We start from the raw sequence: 18,007 nt of genomic DNA, 5'->3' as shown, positions 1-18,007 counted from the left end.
CCTCCTGTCACTGCTTTGGGTGACAAAGTGCCCTGAGCAGGGTGTGGGTGACAATTGTGTGATGGGGAGGGAGGCAGAGGAGCACAGCACCCACTCCTCAGAGCCCAGCAGGGTTTCCATCCAGGGAATCAGGTATCAGACAGCTGTGGGTGCCACCAGAAGGCCGGGAAGTCACAGCTGCTGCAGGAGCTGGTGGTTTGATGTATGTGGTGGCCTGAGCATTTTAGCAGCTATTCATTCACCAGGAGAAAAGGAATTATATCAGTGAGACTGTCAATGGTGTCAGTCAGAGGCTGGAATGAAGACACGCTCTGTGCTTCTGCTCCGTTCCAAGGCAGAGCTGCTTGCCTGGGCTCCAAGGAATGTCTGCCACGTGCTGCTGTGGCAGTGTGATGGATGAACATGAAATGCAATGCATACACATGATTAATACCACGTCCAGGCCCAATTAAATATTAATTCTCTCTATTATCAGTCAAGTTCCTTGCAAATGTTCCCTTCCCTGTTCCCTGGGGCGGAGCAGCTGGTGTGAAACCTCCTCTCCTCTGCAATGGCATTCTGCTCTGAAGGGGAAACCCAGGAATCCCTTCCCGGAGCTGCAGCTCTTCCAATGAAGCAAAGGTTGTTATAATACTTCTCCTTTTCCTCATCAGCCATTCGCCACAGGAATGAATCAAGTGCTAACATTTCACAGGTGGCTGAAAAGAAGAAATCCATCCTTTCTCTGGCCTTAGGGCTCTTTGGCCACTGCTGAAATCCCAGAATCCCAGGGAAGGTGAGGAATCCTTTGAACTACAGCAGGGAACTTCGGAAAGGACCTTAAAGATCATTTAATTCCACCCCAGCCGTGGCAGGGACACCTTCCACTATCCCAGGAGATCCAAGGCCATCCAGCCTGGCCTTGGGCACTGCCAGGGATCCAGGGGCACCTTCCACTATCCCAGGAGATCCAAGGCCATCCAGCCTGGCCTTGGGCACTGCCAGGGATGCAGGGGCAGCCCCAGCTGCTCTGGGCACACTGTGCCAGGGCCTGCCCACCCTCCCAGCCAGGAATTCCTTCCCAAATCCCTTCTATCCCTGCCCTCTGTCAATGGGAAGCCATTCCCTTGTGCTGGCACTCTTTTTCCATCTTCCCCCAGGCACTGGAAGGTCCCAGCTGGGAACATTTCCACAGTTCCTGCAGCTCCTGGATCTGCCTGCCAGCAGCACGATGGGCTGTGGGCCATGGCAGGGAATTATTGATTTATCCAAACACCTCCTCAGCCCCCTGGCTGTGCAAAAGCTGCCCTGGGGTGCTCAGCTCCTGCCTCAGCCCCACTGAGGCTCTGACCACAGCACTGCTGCTTCTGCCTCCTGGGCACGGCAGAAATGGAATTACTGAGCTGCAGGAGATCGGTCCCTGCCCCTGGAGAGAAACTGAAGCATCTCCTGGTCTGCAGAGCAGTTTGGAGCTGGGAGCCTGCAGGCGCTACCCTGCAAGGAGCTCTTCAGCTATCACAGACAGACAAATCCACCCCCAGCCTTATTAACAGCCTGCCTCTGGGGGTGGCCCACGCTTCAAAGCATTTGGTGTCATGTGCATATGGAAAATGATGTACAGAGCATATGTTGGATCATCCTGGGGCCAGGATGAGCCACAGAACACTCACTGAGCACTCACACTGAGTAATATTTCACCCCCCTTAAATCATCTAGGAAAAAAAGAAGCCAAAAGATAGGAAAACTGGGGGAAAAGGAAGCCAAAAGATAGGAAAACTGGGGAAAAAAAGAAGCCAAAAGATAGGAAAACTGGGGGAAAAAGAAGACAAAAGGATGGGAAAACTGGAAAAAAAAAGGCAAAAGGATGGGAAAACTGTGGGTGCTACTGGCTCTCTCCCAAAGTTCAGGTGCAAGTCTCAGTGGGAAGTCACTGCCCTCGTCCTTGTCCCTCAGGGACTCCAGACTGGGACAGAGTCTCCAGCTGAGCCCTGACCAAGTGATGAACCTAAGGAGCCACAATTTCAATTTATTTGCGCCTTTGGGAAATTAATCCAACGCTGCTGTTGCTGATATTTCAGTGAAAACAGGTTCTGGCCTCTGTATCACCAGATTTTAACATTTTTTGGAAAGAACAGCTCTTTCTATTTTCCTTTTTCCCACTGAGCAAATAAGCTTTGGGCTCTCATTGTGCCAAAGAAAACAAAGTTCTGCATCGTTGGTCCAGAAAAAGAAAATGTCCTAAAATGATTATATCTAACAAAATTAAATTCTTATTAGAAAAACAACGGCCTGCTGGTGTTGAGATAATTACACTGAGAAAAATGCTAAAGAGAACAGTTAATTGGAGCTGGATAAATTTAGCAGGGAACACAAACAAATGTATGTTGCCAAATGGAGTGAGAGGGGGATCCTGATGGTGCCCGCGAGGCTGAGGTGTGTGAGGGTTATTGGCAGCAAGGGTGGTGAAATAAATGAAATATTTCTGGAGGGTTTGCAAAGATGAATAAAGGGCGGAGTGTCCCTCAGCCCGTGCTGTGGCCATCTGCTCTGGGATTTTCCTCAGTGCTCTCAGAGCTGCCTTCTGCAGTCCCTGGGCTGGTGTCCTGCCTGGCAGGGACAGCTCCACAGCTGTGCCACCTCTGGGAGCCCTGGGGACAGGCCCAGCTGTCCCTGCCAGCGCTGCCTCTGTGCTCCCACCTGAGATCCAGGTGAGACAGGCACAGGAATTTATAGCCTGGGCAGAATTTGGGGCATTTAATCAGACTGTAGCCATTAATCACTGCCAGCTAGCCAAAGTTTGATCACCCTCCTCACTAACAACCTCCCCGTGGCCCTGGGCAGCCGGGGATGCTCCACAGGGCGCTGCAGCTTCCTCCCAGCCTGGGAAGAGACCCTGTGCTCCCAACCACAGCCTGGGCATCCTTTGGGCACCAGCCAGTCCCTCGTGCCCGTCTGTGGCCCGTGGGAAGGGAACGGGCAGGGAATGCTGGGCTGGAGCACCGGGAGCAGGGCAGTGCCCAGCCGGGTCCCCCAGGGCCACGCTCCGTGCCCTGGCACAGGGACAGGGCTGCTGTCACAGGATGTCACCACAGGGCTCGGGAGGCTTTACAGCATCACCTCTCCCGCGGGGCTGAGCTAATTTGCTGCCCATTAATGGTAATTAATGTTTGCAAACAGCACAAGGAGCAGCTGTCACTCTCCGGCTGCATCTGCCGTGCTTTAGCCCTGGCTCAGCAGGGATCTTGGGCTGCGCCTGAGTGTGGGATCAGTTTGGGATCAAAGGACACACTCGGGGCTGGTTTGGGGAGTGCAGGGTCTGAAACAATTCAGCAAACAGAGCAGCCACAGGGACACAGCCCTGGGGGGACCCTCCCGGGCTGGGACAGGGGCAGCAGGCAGGAGAGGATGCTCCAGCTGCACCAAGAGGAGCCAGATGTGCATCCAAACCCCAACCCACGGACATTTGGGACCTGTTTGTTTCTCTGTTGTTTCCTCCACCCCCCAAAGACTTGGAGAAGTAATTGCATTGCAAATTGGACTGCAAATATTGGAGGAGAAAATTGCCTCTCCTGACAGGTTCGCTGTATTTGGAGACTCCATCAGAGCTTCTGGGTCTGTTTATCTGCAGTGCAATTATTTTTTATTGCACTGGCACAAAGAATGGACATGTATGCATAAAACATGCAATAAATAAATATTTCGAGGGTAAATCTCTCTAATATATTAGAATATCAAAGAGATGATGAAAAAGCTTAAGGCAGTGGCAGCAAACTTTGGATTCAGTGAGCCCTGAGATACCTTTGCTACCTTGGAAAATCCCTTTTCCAACTGAGGCTGGCAGAGGCTGGCTGCAGTGCTTCTCTCCCAGTGTCTGAGCAGTAAAATCAGTTTACTACCTGGTGATTTCTCCAGATTTTCTCCAATGCCTTTGAGAATTCAAGCCTCAGTGCTTGTTTCCTTCTTTTCCAGAGGCAGCAGTGGAAATAGATACAAGACTTTATCAGATAAAAGTCCTCTCAAGCAACACTTTGTGAATATGCTGAAGGGAATGACTTTCAAACTGAGTCTTTAGGATCAGATTAACCACTCAGTTTTCCTGAAAATCCCCTTGAAACTCACACCTGCATGCCCTGAAATAAAACAGAAGGCAGGAAATAGATCACAGAAAAACTACCAACTGGAAGCAGCACGCTGCCATAAATTCTGAATGAACACAAGAGCAAACAGCTGAAAAAATTGAATTAAGCCCTGGGAAGGAAGCAGTGCTGCCCCTGCAGCCCAGGGAGGATCGATGCTGGGCTGAGTCATCCTTCCCTCCACAAAAACCTCTCATTCATCCACCTGCTCTGCCCTTTTGGGGTCATCCACCACCTTCTCCTCATCTGTTCTGGCCCCTTCACACCGTCCTCACTCAGTCCTCGCTGTGGAAAAAACCAACCCCAAACCAACTGAAAAATGTCAGAGAAATTCGGGTTAATGCCAAGGGCTAGGGTGGAGGGGTGTCCCTAAAGCATCAACTCCAAGCCCAGGCTGTCCCAGGATCCTGGGGACGGATGGGGACAGGCAGCAGGAGCAGGAGCTCTGGACATGGGGTGCAGGAGAAAGGGGGAACCTCCTTTCTGTGCCCTCACTCAGGGGGTTCCTCATCCATCCCCTGCTGCGGATCCGGGGCTGAAATCCCGTTTTCCCTTCTCTCCACAACCCTCTGTATTTAATTAAGAGCCTGGAGAATCCAACTCCAACATTTCAGAGAGCAAGGTCGTGCCCAGAGCACGGTGCCCAACATCTGCTTTCCTGGTAATTGGCCCAGAGTGGCAATTTGTCAATGGTTTGAAGATAACGAGCTGCCCATTTGTGTTCCAGCCATCTCAGCTTGCAGATAAGGACAGGAGCCGAGGCTGTTGGACGTCAGCTTCTCTCTGGATACAAAACTGCCTGTGCTGCTGCCCTGCCTCCCGCCCCACAGCACTGCTGCCCATCAATACAGAGGTTAAGCAACTTTTTTTTTTGAAGCCTGGCTGCACTCAGATTCTCAAGGTACTGAAATGCCAGATATTTAAATATCAGCTGTCACAATAACAAGAATAATTATGGTTATTTTGGCCCTGTGAGCAATACTAAGTAACAGGGCTTTTAAAGGTATTGAAATCTCCACACAGAACTCAAAAACAAAACCAAAAACAAAAACCACCAACCTCTAAAAACATTATCAGAATAGCCAAAATGTTTTCTACTGAGTGTTTATCTTGCGAAAAACTCTTATGGAAGTTCTGCCATTTACCCAAAAATCTGCAGACAGCAAACAGAATTGCTCACCATCAATTATTGAGGCTTTGGGTTTTATTTTCTGGTGGCAAGAAAAGTTTGAAAGAAAGGAAAGTTTTTAGGATCTCCCAGGAGATTTAGGCTGGAGAAGACCTGTGCCAAATCCCCACCTTGTCACCAAGAGTGCTGAGAGGCACATCCAGGTGACACCTCCAGGGATGGGCACTCCAAACCTCCCTGGGCAGCTCCAGTGCCCGAGCACCCTTTCCATGGAGAAATTCCTGCTGCTGTCCACCCTGAGCCTGCCCTGGTGCAGTTTGAGGCTGTTTCTCCTCATCCCAGGAGCAGAGGAGCCTCTCTGCTGGAACAGCCCCTGTGCACGATGTCCCTCCCTCTGCCCCAGCTCAGCTCCTGCCTCTGGGCACATTCGAGGAGTCTTTACTCCAAAGGAGGAACAGAATCAGTGCTGCCAACAGAGCTGTGCACACAACAACCCAGGTCTTCCCCATAAATCTCATCCCATTCCAGATTTCTCTGCCCTCAGCAGGATTCTCTCTGAAATCAGCCCCTGGGAGGGATTGATTGCCCTGCCATTCCCAGCTGGTCCATCTTGGCCCTCTGGCAGCTCAGGATAGCCCAGAACTCAGCAGAGCCTTCCAGCAGTGCCCCTCTGCAGCCCGTACCTGTCCAGGGAGATGCAGCAGAGGTGCAGGATGGAGGCTGTGGTCAGCAGCACGTCCAGGGAGGTCCTCACCAGGCAGAACATCTCTCCGTAGATCCAGTTGTCCTGGACCAGCTCCATGGCTCCAAAGGGCATCACCAGCACCGACACCAGCAGGTCAGCAAAGGCCAGGGAAACGATGAAATAGTTGGTCTTGATTTTCCTACAAGGCAGATCACAAAATTAGGGTGGGTTCAGTGCAGCAGCCTCTGCACATGGACAGAGACTCCAGCTTGAATTTGGGTTTAATCTGCTCTATTGCACTAAAAGCTCCTCCCTGATACACTCCTCACTTTATATGGTCACCCCTGGCTTGCTCCTGGTTTTTAAAGTTAAATATCCACCATTTTCCTGGCAGAAATCTTTCTGCTCACCCAGAGGAGGCAAATGGATGCTCACAGGCCTGTGCATGTGGCTCAGCCTCACAGCTTGCACTGGAGACTCTGGGGTGGAGGAAGGGAATTTTATTTTAACTTGTAAATGGAGAAAATCCTTCCAGAAAGCACAGAGAATAATCTAGACTGAAGCTGTAATTTTAACTTGAAGAGTACTTTTTAAATCACAACAATAAAATAGAATTAAATCCATTAAAAATCCCACGCAGCACATGAATAGAGGCTGTTAAATCCCTCTCTCTGCTCCTAAGGCTGGGCTGACAGTTCCCAGGGTTAGCAGCAGCCTTGAGACAGGAATTGTGCCTGTGACCCCCTCAAATCATGGGCAACATTTGCTAAGTTGTGCTGGTGCTGCACAACCACAACCAGGCCTTGGTCCGTGCGCTGCTGCTGAGCTCGTTGGGAAATCTGAGATGGAAAAGGGCCAGAGGCCAGCCTGCTCCTCCAGGGAACTGCTGCTTAGCCGTGCTTTTCCCTGGTCTGTCTGGTTTTCTACACTGAGAATGGTGAAAAGCCGTGCTTTTCCCTGGTCTGTCTGGTTTTCTACACTGAGAATGGTGAAAAGATGAGGATGGGAATTGGAACGGTGCCAGTGCTGCGGGAGGAGCCGAGGGCAGGGTGGGTCTGCAGGGCAGGGGCACTCCCTGGGGGCAGCTCCTGCCCTCAGCTCCTCAGGAGTCCCTGGGTGGGCTCAGCTGAGCTGCCTGTCTGGGCACAGGGCCACCATGAGCACCAGGCTGCCCAGTGTGGTTGGCCACCATGAGCAGCAGGCTGCCACCTCGATACCACAATGTTGGTGCATCCGGGACTTGACCCAGGACAGATCCTCATCGTTTCATCAGCCAAACAACCTGCTCGATTGCTCCAGAGCAGCTTTTACAGGCAATTCAGAAACTCCCAGTGCTACACAGTCATTGGTCTGGTCCCTGCACCCCCCAGCCTCTGAACCAGCCACATGCTTGCATTTCAGGAGAGTTGTTGGACGCTCTGTCCGTCAGCCCAGACCGGTTTATGGAGCCGGGCTGGATTTCTTATTCATCCCTGGATTAGTGCTGAGCACAGATCAGCTGGTGCCGCAGCAGTCAGGAGGGGCTGCGTGCCAGGGGCTCACCTGAGCTGCCTGTCCCGGCACACGGCCACCATGACCAGCAGGTTGCCCAGGATGGCCATCAGGATGACGGCGGAGATGAAGGAGAGCAGCACGATCTTCTCCGCGATGCCGAAGCCCTCACTCGAACTGGGGGAAACCAGAGACAAAAGTGTGAGGAGCAAGGCTCACTCCTTAAAATATTTTAATGAGGGATAAAAGGGACAGGAGGCAGCTTGGCAAACTGCCAAGAGCACACTTGTCACCATGATATTTTATGAAAATCCCTTTGCCAGGATTTTTTTCTCCTGGGAAGCTGAGGAGCCTCAGAAGAAAAGAAAAACAAAGATTATCTGCTGCTGTGGAATGCAACAGGTGCATCTTTGCTTGGTCCACGTGAATTGTTTCTGCTTGATGTCCAGTCACTGGTCCAGCTGTGTCGAGGCTCTGAGCAGTCAGGAGCTTTTGTTATTCATTCCTTTCTACTCCTTTCCAGCCTTCTGATGAATCCTTTCTCTCTGTTCTTTAGTACAGTTTTAGTCTAGCATGTTTAATATAACACATATCATAAAATAATAAATCAGCCTTCTGAAACATGGAGTCAAGATTCCCATCTCTTCCCTCGAACACAACCACACACACTAGTTAGTTAAAACAACTATTCTTATGCACTGCTCCGCTGCACTGATCAGATGCATATTCATGAGGGTTATACATATTCAAATAGTCCTTTGAGCTCTTTTACCTGTTCAGGGAAGTCTTTAGTTTTGTTTGACTCCTGACCCACTGTGCAATAGTGCAGATTTGAGTTTTGGGAGTCATATATGTCATTTCCTCACAATTTATGTGTCATTTCCTCACAATGTCTCTGCCATTTCTTCCCAACAACAAATGGGGAATTATTGATAGTGGCAAAGTCAGTAGTAGAAGTCTTTTTCACATCCTTTTAATGTTATCTGTGTGGTTCCTTCAGTGTTGTCTAATCCTACAGACAGTTTTAGCTATTTCTACAAACTTATTTAAGTTATTCTCACTAGTGTCAGTTAGTTACAAAAATAAAAGTATCCTGCAAAAGCTAACGTTACACAGTCTCTATTTTAATATTTTGTGAAAGCCAAAACTACAATATATATTTGTCATACTAATACGTATATATATATAAATATGTATATATATATATATATATATATATAATACATATATAAGCTACACATGGCCAGGGCATTGGCCACAAAAGTTGATAAATGACACTGTATCAAAATCAGTCAAATAGTGATTACAACCTGTGCTACATCAAAATCACTGTGATCAGTAATAGTTTGCAGGAGTTAATCCATCACAGCAAAAGCCAACAACTCCACAGCTATTTGTAACCAAAGGGAAGGAGCTGCAGTGGCACCGGGAGGGGTGGCCCAGCACTGGTGACAGTGACAGCAGCCACCCCCTGCCTGTCACTCTGGGCCACTCAATGACTTTTCCATCCATGGCCATTCCCAGCCATCCCAGCCACGGCTGCCCAGGGCAGGATGAGCCCCACACACCCTGCAGGAGCCACTCAGCGCAGCTGGGCTGGGTAACCCCTGACAGTCTGCACAAAAACCTCTCCGTTCTCTTTACGCGCAAAAACCCATGTTATTTTCCATGCAGAAGCATTTTGGTTTGGATTTTTGGTTTTGGTGTTTTTTTCCATTTTTTTTCACAAGGTTTTAGTATCGTGAAATCACAGAATGGTTTGGGTTGGGAGGGACCTTAAAGCTCATCTCATTCCACACCTTCTGCTATCCCAGGTGGCTCCAAGCCCTGTCCAACCTGGCCTGGGACACGCCAGGGATGGGGCAGCCACAGCTGCTCTGGGAATTCCATCCCAGCCCCTCCCCACCCTCCCAGGGAAGGATTTTTTCTTACCTGTAACCTCAATTTCCCCCTTTCCATTCTGAACCCATCACTCTTTGTCGCTGCAGTTCCTGACGTGATGTGACAAGGACTAATGGGTTCAAACTTTCCTCAAGACAAGCATTTTACATCTTCAGTTCTGAAATCTACATAATGTTTTGCCTTTTTCTCTCTTCACCCTGCACTACAAAACACAAAACAGTCTGGCTTGTTCTCTTTTTTTTTTTTTTTCTTTTTTCACTGAGTAATTTTTCCAGAGTTAGGGAAAGGAAATAATTTTTTTTTTCCAAGTGCCTAATTTTCCCCTACTCTAAGATCAATAATTTCTCTCAGTTAACAAAGAGGAAGAAAATAAAAGGGAAGATAACACAAAGGAAGATAATAACACAAACTCCCCCCCTCCAATGTCAGCCATACTTTAAATCTGCATTTCTACAAATAATTTGCTGTATCAAAGAAAGTTTTTGGGTTTTCTTTTTTTTTTTTTTCCCCAGAGCTTGCAAAGCTGAAGGTAACACCCAGCATGCAACAAATTCCTCATAAACCTGATTTTATTACAAAATTTTGAGTTCTTTTTCTCCTAAAGCTCTTTCTAACGATATATCCTGAATAAACTGCACCCTAAACCTTCACCTGCTTGTGTGACTTCCCATTACGCAGGTGAGAGCGGGGCTTTTTCCTGTTATCAGGTGTGGCTGGAGATAAAGTGGCATTAAAAGCAACTCTTGACACTAATTCAGCAGGGATGTTTCTTCTCGGCCTACAGAGCTGGTGTTGGACACCCGGGATTAATGCTGTGAGATTGCTCAGGTAATTGAAAAATGGAACCGTTATTCTGTTTTACCTTGACTGACCCTGGGGTCACTTTTCATGTACTAAGCAACATCCCAGGCTTTTTACACCTTATCTCACTGAGCTCTCCTGGCTTGGAGAAAAGCTAACAGAGATTAGAAACTTCTGGCACACAGAAATGTTGAGTTTTACTCACCCAAACAAGCCCTGGAAACCAGCCCTGAGCCACATCTCTCCAGACATTGCCTGGGAGGTTTTTCACCTTTGAGAGTTTTAAATCCACATTTCCCAGCCTGTCCTGAGGGTGGTGGCATCCTGGTGGCATCCCTGGGCAGAAGTGGTCACCACCAGGATCTGAGCAGAGCCCAGCAGGGCAGGAACTCCCCCTGGCACATTTGGGAGAGAAACTTTTGCTCTGAAATCAGTTTTGGGAGTGCTTCCCTCGTGCCCTTTCCCACTGCTCCCCCGGGGAACATGGACAGGCAGATGCCTCACAGGAGGGATTTCATCTGGGCTCTTTCTGCCTTTGGAATAATCCATCATCGGGAATACATGTTAATTATTCAGTCCTAGTAATTCCAAGTTGTTAATAATGGAAGAAGTGGATATTGCTGTAAATTGAAATCAATGGTTTGCATAACATCTTTTATCAAATCGGAGCGCTCTGGCTCCCGAGCTTGCTTCCCTCTTTAATGAAGCAGAGATTGATGGGTTTGCTGTTATGAGGAAATGAGACTCGGGCAAAATGATTGCTGGTTAGCAGGAATATAGAAATCACTTAAGGGAAAAGGTGAAATGCTGATGGGGAATGAATGCTTAAAACCCACATATGGACGTATTTAAAAAGCTCTTCTGCATAGTCATTAATGTGAAAGTAAAAAGAAGGGTAATTACTCTTTCAAGCTCAATTTTCACTTTCCTGTAAACACCCCAACTTTTCTAAATGAGCTCAAGTGCTTTTGCATATTTGCCGTGGCAGTTGGAGAGCACAGATCAGTCATGGGGGCAGAGCAGGCACCTTCCCTGGATCCCACTGCACACGGAGGGGAAACCCCTGAGGTTAAAAACCCTCAGCAGTGGGAGGCTCGGGAAGAGTTCTCTTGATTTAACATTCCCTGGGGTGTGGGGAATAAAGGGCTGGGTTGATCGTTTGCAGCCAGGGCTTTTCCCTCTGTAATATTTCATAACCACAAATAAGCTGTCATTGGCCTCTCCTCTTTCCTGCTTCCCTGATTATTCCTGGGCATAAAAAAATCATTAGGTCTTAAGCACCTAAAAGTCAAGATAAGCTGTTTATGAGTAAACCTGATAACGTGGCTCAGTACGGAAACGTGACAACAGGGAAGTGGTGATTTGATCCCTGCCTTCCCAGCTGTTACCACATCCTTTTCTAAAATATTAATCAGAACTCAGCATTAATCCAGAGGCATTTAATTTCATTTAATGCCTTTAAATGCTGCGCTGCTTCACTTCAGCCCGTGCAGATGGCAGGACAGCTCTTAACAGATCCCAGTCAATTATGGCCTTCACTTCTGTTTTAGAAACAGACTGAAATTAATTAAAGTATTGACAAGCCAGGAATAAACAGCACTCCACGTATCAAAATAACTCGGTCATATGATTCGCTTATTTGAGTGTTTTTTTGAAAAAAAAATCAAATAAATTGTGGCAGTGGGGTGGGAGGGAAGGGATGAGGTTTTCTCCTTTTGTGCTGGTTTGAAACAAAACTCCTGATGCCATCACCACCCTGCACCATGAATCTCCCGGAGGCTGAGAGCTGCAGTGCTCCAGAGAATGAAGTGTTTTAAGCAGCTGATAACACTGATTAAAACCAATTGTCAAGATGAAGCAAAGAAGACAGGCTGTTTGAATGGTTCAGAAATTGCTGTGTGTGGGCTGGCACAGTCAATCCTGCTGGGAGTGCTCCCCGGTTTGGGGACAGGGACCTGCTGGGGCTGCCACACACGGGGAGACCTGGGGAGACACCAGGACCTCCAGCCCTGCTCCCACCTCCAGATTCAGCCTCCGGGACTGAATCTGGAATATCCTGAGCTGGAAGGAGCACACAGGATCACCCAGCCCAGCCCCTGGCCCTGCCCAGCCCCAAAATCCCACCCTGGGATCCCTGGAGCAGTGTCCCATCCCTGGGGAGCCCGGGCAGTGCCAGCACCCTCTGGGGAAGAACCTTTCCCAAAATCCAGCCTGACCCTGCCCCGGCTGCTGTCCCTGTCCCAGAGCAGAGACTGGAGCTGCAGCCCCCGACAGACATTTCAGACCCTGACCTGGATCTGGCTGTACATCTCCTTTCAGTGCTTGTGGGTTTGATATCAGCTGCTCTGCCTGGAGGAGGGTTCAGGGATCCTGCTGCTGTATTTTCAGAGAATCACAGAACCACAGAAAGGTTTGGCTTGGAAGGGATCTTAAGGAGCATCCAGCTTCACTCCCCCAGCCACGGCAGGGCCACCTTTCCCGAGAACTGAGTAAAGAACTTCTTCCTAACACCTCATCTAAATCCTGCTTTACTTTTAGTTTAAAACAGTGCCCCCTTTTCCCATCTCTATCTCTCTCTCCCATCCCCTCAGCCTCCTCCAGGTGCACAATCCCAGTGCCCTCAGCTGCTCCAGACCCTTCCCCATCCCTGTGTCCCTCTTGGAAGGCTCTCCCAAGTTTTGGAGGTATTTTTCCCACTCTGGTGCCCAGCCTGCCCCCAGGACTGGAGGCGAGGCTCTCGCACAGGGCACAGGAGGCTCCCAGTGCCCAGCCCAGCCAGCCCTGAGCTCTGCTCCCTGCACTCTCCCCAGCTGGCAGCAGCAGACCTGCTGCCTTTGCCCCGTGGAAATGGGATCTGGGGCTGAGCGCTCATCCAGGCCAGCGAGCTGCTTTATCATGGACTGAGCCAACAGGCAGCAGTTTGCACTTGGGGAACGAGGGGGGAAATAAAGCCAGGCCTGGGGAGCTCTGGGCTCTGCCTGAGCCCTGCCTCTGCTCCTTGCCAGGCAGCACATCCCCAGTTACATAAGTGACACCCACATGTGAGCAGACGCTGCTGCAGGGCTGATGCATGTGAGTACAGCCCTCAAAACCCATTAGACTGTCACCTAGAACACAAACTAAAATTAACTTATGAAATCAGCCTGAGATTAGGAACAGAGTATTTACATGGAGCAAAGGCAGCTGCTGGAAATACTTTGTTTGGCATCCTCTGACAGCTCCCACAGGAGAGCCCTTGTGCCACCCAAACCCCACCTGGGCTCTGCAGCACCCTGGATTGATCTTTTTTCCTTAGAATAAATTTGCAAGTCTGCAGACTTTAATCCAGCTGTCCCCTTCAGGTGCTGAACATTCCCCTTGTGTTCTCACACCAACACAACACTTGGGGATGTGCAGCACGGGGAGGACCTGGAGCTGCCCTGAGAGCCCAGAGGAGGCACCAGGGGGATGGAGCAGCTCTGCTGGGAGAGCTGGGATTCTGTGCACAGCCAGGGTGTTTTAATGGAGCTGCCAAACACTCCACAACAATGAAAAAACCCCAATCTCTGACTTAGGCGGGATTTAGACACACTGCACAGCACAGCAGAGATGTTGTAACAATCATCTCTGTTTGTAAATGCTGAATAAAACCAAAGATCAAACACAAGTTTAATCAGAAATGCCCTGATCAGTTCCTGATTAGAATTGCTCCTCCAAAGCCAGCCCACAGCCTCTGCCAAGCCAACAACAGCTTCGTGAGGAGCAGAGGGTGATGAAAGAAGCAGAATAGCCATCCTGATTTTTGGTGCATACTCCATAATCACAGTGTGATGATCCCCTCTTTTCGAGGTGGTTTTGCCTCTCCCCTGTCACCCACAAGGCCGAATGCTGCCCAACAAACAGCACAGAGCAGTGCTCAGGGAGCTGATGGAGTGAGGCACCTCATGTCCAATATTCTCAAATTTGTCATTCATTTCCCTTCCATACTGTCCAAGCGCTGAAGGCAGAGCCCAGGGTGCATTTCTGCACAGGAACCTTTGTAATTTGGCTACTGTACAGAATAATTTCACCTCACAGAGACATCCCCAGTACACACATGCACCACTCAAGCTTTACCTCAGGAGTTTGGGAACAGGGAGGGACTGGGCGCAGATCCATGGCACAGAGTGGGAAAATAAAGGTTTAGGCTCACACCAAACATACTCTGAGCGCCCAGATTTCTCACAGAATTGAGAAATTGAGAGGTATTGCCTCCTGCAATGCCCAGGTGCAGAACTGGGTGCACAGAGCCCACAGATCTTCAGGAGTTGTGCTGCTGCTCCTGGGCTCAAAGCATTCAATGCCCTGTCTTATTGCACCTTTTCCTGTAAAAATTCCCCCAAAATAAGCCCTGTCCTGTGCCCAGAGATTTGTTACCACATGCTCAAAACCCCCTCTGGCAGTTCTCAGTCATTCTCAATCTGACTTCTCTTTCTCAAACCTTTGCTCCCATCTTTGCCCAAAGCCCAGGACTTGCAAGATTCAAATCAGAAACCATGAAGGCCCCGCTCTGCTTTTTCAAACAATATCTGCAGTCAGGAACATATTGTGAGATGAGAGGCATCTAGTCAAGACCCTTGGAAGGGTCCTGGCACGAGGCTGGGTATTAAAATATCCAGGCTGTGCCCTTTTCCCACTGCCTGTTTACACCTTGGACAGCAAAAGACAAATACAGCTATTGGCTGTCTAACTTCTGATATTTCCTGGAGAGTTTCCCAGTTGCAAACCTCCAGAGGAACAAAAAAGTTCCTTGCAGTTACCTCTGCTAATGGAAGACTTGGCACAGCCAGGATAAAACATTGATTTCTAAAATACATTTTATTTGAGACCCCCTCCGAGCCCTCGTGTGACTCCAAGCCACACAAAAACAGTTCCCAGCTGATTTTGAGCTTTACTATAAAAAAACAAAGTTTGTTAAAGATAACTCCAGTGCTGGCAGCCAGAAACCTTGCAGCCCCTGATGCTCACCAGCTCATTTTTATGGCCTCATTGGTGTGGAGGCTCCAGACAGGTGCCCTCTGCAAGCAAGGACATGGAATGCCCTTGACTCAAGAGCAGAACACTCAAATTCCTCGGTTTTGTTTTAGTTAAACCTCCTCCTGCATGCCCAGCTAAGTGCATGCTCTGAATGCTCTCCACAAAGCCCTCCCCACACTTCTCACTCCAAATAAACAGGAGAGGAGGTCCAGGTGCTTTGAGGATGGGGAATGCAGGCTCTCAGCTCAGATGGAGCCCAGATGCCACCCAGGAGGCAGGACCAGCTCCTTTCTCCAGCCTGGGAAGCTCTGGGGGCGTTTGTTAATTGTGTTTAACTGGGGCTAAGCAGGGCAGCAGCTGCCAGCAGGAAGGTGCTCCTCTGCAGGGCTCCCTGATTGCTGGAAACAGCCACTCCTGGCAAAGAGGGCACTGCAAACATGGGCACAAGGGGGATTTTGCCAGCCTAGTGCTGAGGCTCAGCCCTGGAACTCAAGGGAGGTGCTGTGGAAAGCCCCTGGCACTGCAGCTGCAAAAGCTGGCAATAAGGTCCAATCTCAAGCCCAGGAGCCCAGCCTGCCCCAGGATATCCCAGTTTTTAGGATGGTTTTCACATCCTTCCACAGCCTTTTCCAGATCTCCACTCGCTGCCCCTCTGGGCACAGACGCTGGTGCTAACAGTGCGATGCAAGACATCCAAAAGTTCATTTTTGTGGCACAGAAAATTTCCCCGTGCACAGACTGCTCCACTAAAAGCAGATGAAGCCTCACAGAGGCATGTGGTGGCCTGACCCCCCCGTGGGGCTGAGCACAAACACAAACAGGAGCTGCCCCCGTGCCCTCCCCAGCTCTGTTTCCAGAGCCCGTGTGTCTCCCTGGCACAGCTGCCATCAGAGCACACTATTCATTTGCAGAAGCTGGAGCCAGCCTTAAAAACTCCATTAATTAAGTGTTGGCGGAGGTGTTTGGAAAGATGTTCCCATAAATATAGTGCTTTAAAGTGTTTCCCTAGAAACTGAGAAAAGAGTTGAACAATATGAAAAATACCCAGGCTGTGACTCCCCCGAGGAGCAGTGCCTGGGCTGGAGGGAGCATTCAGGAAAGAGAACTTTCTCCCCCAAGGCTTTTTTGGCTACTGGAAATTTTTGGCTGGTAGCACAAAATGTGAAATGAGCCTGTATCACTCCTTGCTCCCTGTGCCCTCCTGCTCTGCCCTGGGGCTGTTGGCAGGTGGGGGATGCTCTGTGGCTGCAGGATCGGGAATGCCTCAGGTGTTTGAGGGCTCCCAGTGTGTGCATTCCCTGCTGTGCCCAACCACCTCAGCACCTCCAGGCACACCGAGGATAAACCTGGCCAACCCCACAGCCTCTTCCAGCTGGCTGCTTTTGGGTTTCATGGGATCACTGAGGTTGGAAAAGCCCTCCCAGAGCACTGAGTCCCAGCTGTGCCCATCCCCACCCTGTCCCCAGCCCAGAGCCCCGAGTGCCACCTCCAGCCCTTCCTTGGACCCTCCAGGGATGGGGATCCAAACCTCCCTGGGCCATTCCAGGGCCTGAGCCCCCTTTCCATGGGGAAATTCCTGCTGTGCCCACCCTGAGCCTGCCCTGGCCCAGCCTGAGGCCGTTCCCTCTCATCCTGGATGCCCACCTGGCTGTCCCCTCCTGGCAGGAGCTGTGCAGAGCCACAAGGGCCCCCTGAGCCTCCTTTTCTCCAGGCTGAGCCCCTTCCCATCTCCCTCAGGGATTCTCCAGCCCCCTCCCAGCTCCCTCAGCCTCTCCTGGGGCTCCAGCCCTTTCCCCATCCTGGGGGACCAGGTGGAGCAGACAGGGTTTGGCAGAAAATCTTCCCAATCAGTTCATTCACCTCTGCAGAAATGCAAGAGCAAATCCCTCTCTGGCTGGATGCTGCTGATAGCACGGAAGGATTAGAGCTGATCTTCCCTTGGAAAGGGAAGGAGGAAGAGAGCTCCAGGCTGATTGTGGCCTGGTAAATGACATTTTATAGCCTGCTATTTCTCACCTGAACACAAGTGTGATCAAAGGACTTGAGATAAACAATGATTTAATGACTCCAAGTGTAGGAGCTGGAGAGGTTTTGAAAAGAGCTTGTGTACACAAGAATAAACACTTTATTGCAACCTCAGCTGATGGCTTTCCATGAATCCCCACTGCCAGGGCACTCAGAGCACTCAAACACTTCCCTCAGCTCCTTCCATTTCCTACACTCGGGGTCATTTTGGTGCCTGTTTGGTTGCAACCCCTCAGCCCAGCTCTTGTCCCCCCCCAGGAGTGGCTGGCAGTGTGCTGAGCAGGGGGTGAGGGCATGGTCCAGCTCCTCCAGGACACCCTGGAGCTCCAGGGATGGGTCTTTGTGTCCCTGTCTCTCCCTCCATGACTCTTGCTCCTGTTTCTGCCAGGTTTGGATGGGGAGAGCAGACTGAGGACCCTCCCTGCCTCCTCCTGCCCGTGCTCAGCACCAGGAGCCAAACCCTCCCCAGCAAAGGCTCCTCAGGGAGAAGGAGCCAGCACAGCAAACCCCAGGATTCGGGGCTCCCCAAACACACAATTCCCTCCCAGGGGACAGATGGAGGTCAGCTGTCAGCACCAGTGCCCCCCCTGCCTCTGCACCAGGGCTTTGGGTCAAAAAATGGGATTTTGCCTTTGCTTCAAAGCAAACACGAGCAATCCAAGCGATGTGATTCCCTGTTCCCTCACCTTGCTGCTCATTCCTCAAAGTCGAGGTAAGATTAATGAGCTGCACGCAGAACTGCTGGAGGGCTCTGCACTTTTCAAGCCACAAAAACACCTTCAGCAGCAAAGTGAGGAGACTGAAGCTGATAAAGCCAAGTTTGGAAGCAATTAACATCAATCTAAAATTCAGCGGGTTTGGGGG

General features: G+C 50.1%; 1 protein-coding gene across 6 annotated transcripts in view; it reads right to left on the bottom strand.

The window, feature by feature from the left end:
* The window catches only part of HTR4 (5-hydroxytryptamine receptor 4), a 68,854-nt gene that overhangs the window by 27,727 nt on the left and 23,120 nt on the right, over positions 1 to 18,007 (bottom strand). For all 6 annotated transcript variants that reach the window (XM_038150190.1, XM_038150189.1, XM_038150192.1 and 3 more), the window contains exons 3-4: positions 7,472 to 7,597; positions 5,928 to 6,128 (exon numbers count right to left, since the gene is read on the bottom strand). In XM_038150190.1, the coding sequence (XP_038006118.1) occupies positions 5,928 to 6,128; positions 7,472 to 7,597 (327 nt within the window). The remainder of the gene's footprint in view (positions 1 to 5,927; positions 6,129 to 7,471; positions 7,598 to 18,007) is intronic.

Source organism: Motacilla alba, chromosome 13 (assembly GCF_015832195.1).
Source record: "Motacilla alba alba isolate MOTALB_02 chromosome 13, Motacilla_alba_V1.0_pri, whole genome shotgun sequence".
In the NCBI taxonomy this organism is placed as follows: domain Eukaryota; kingdom Metazoa; phylum Chordata; class Aves; order Passeriformes; family Motacillidae; genus Motacilla; species Motacilla alba.
This window is presented reverse-complemented; position numbering and strand designations above follow the sequence as displayed.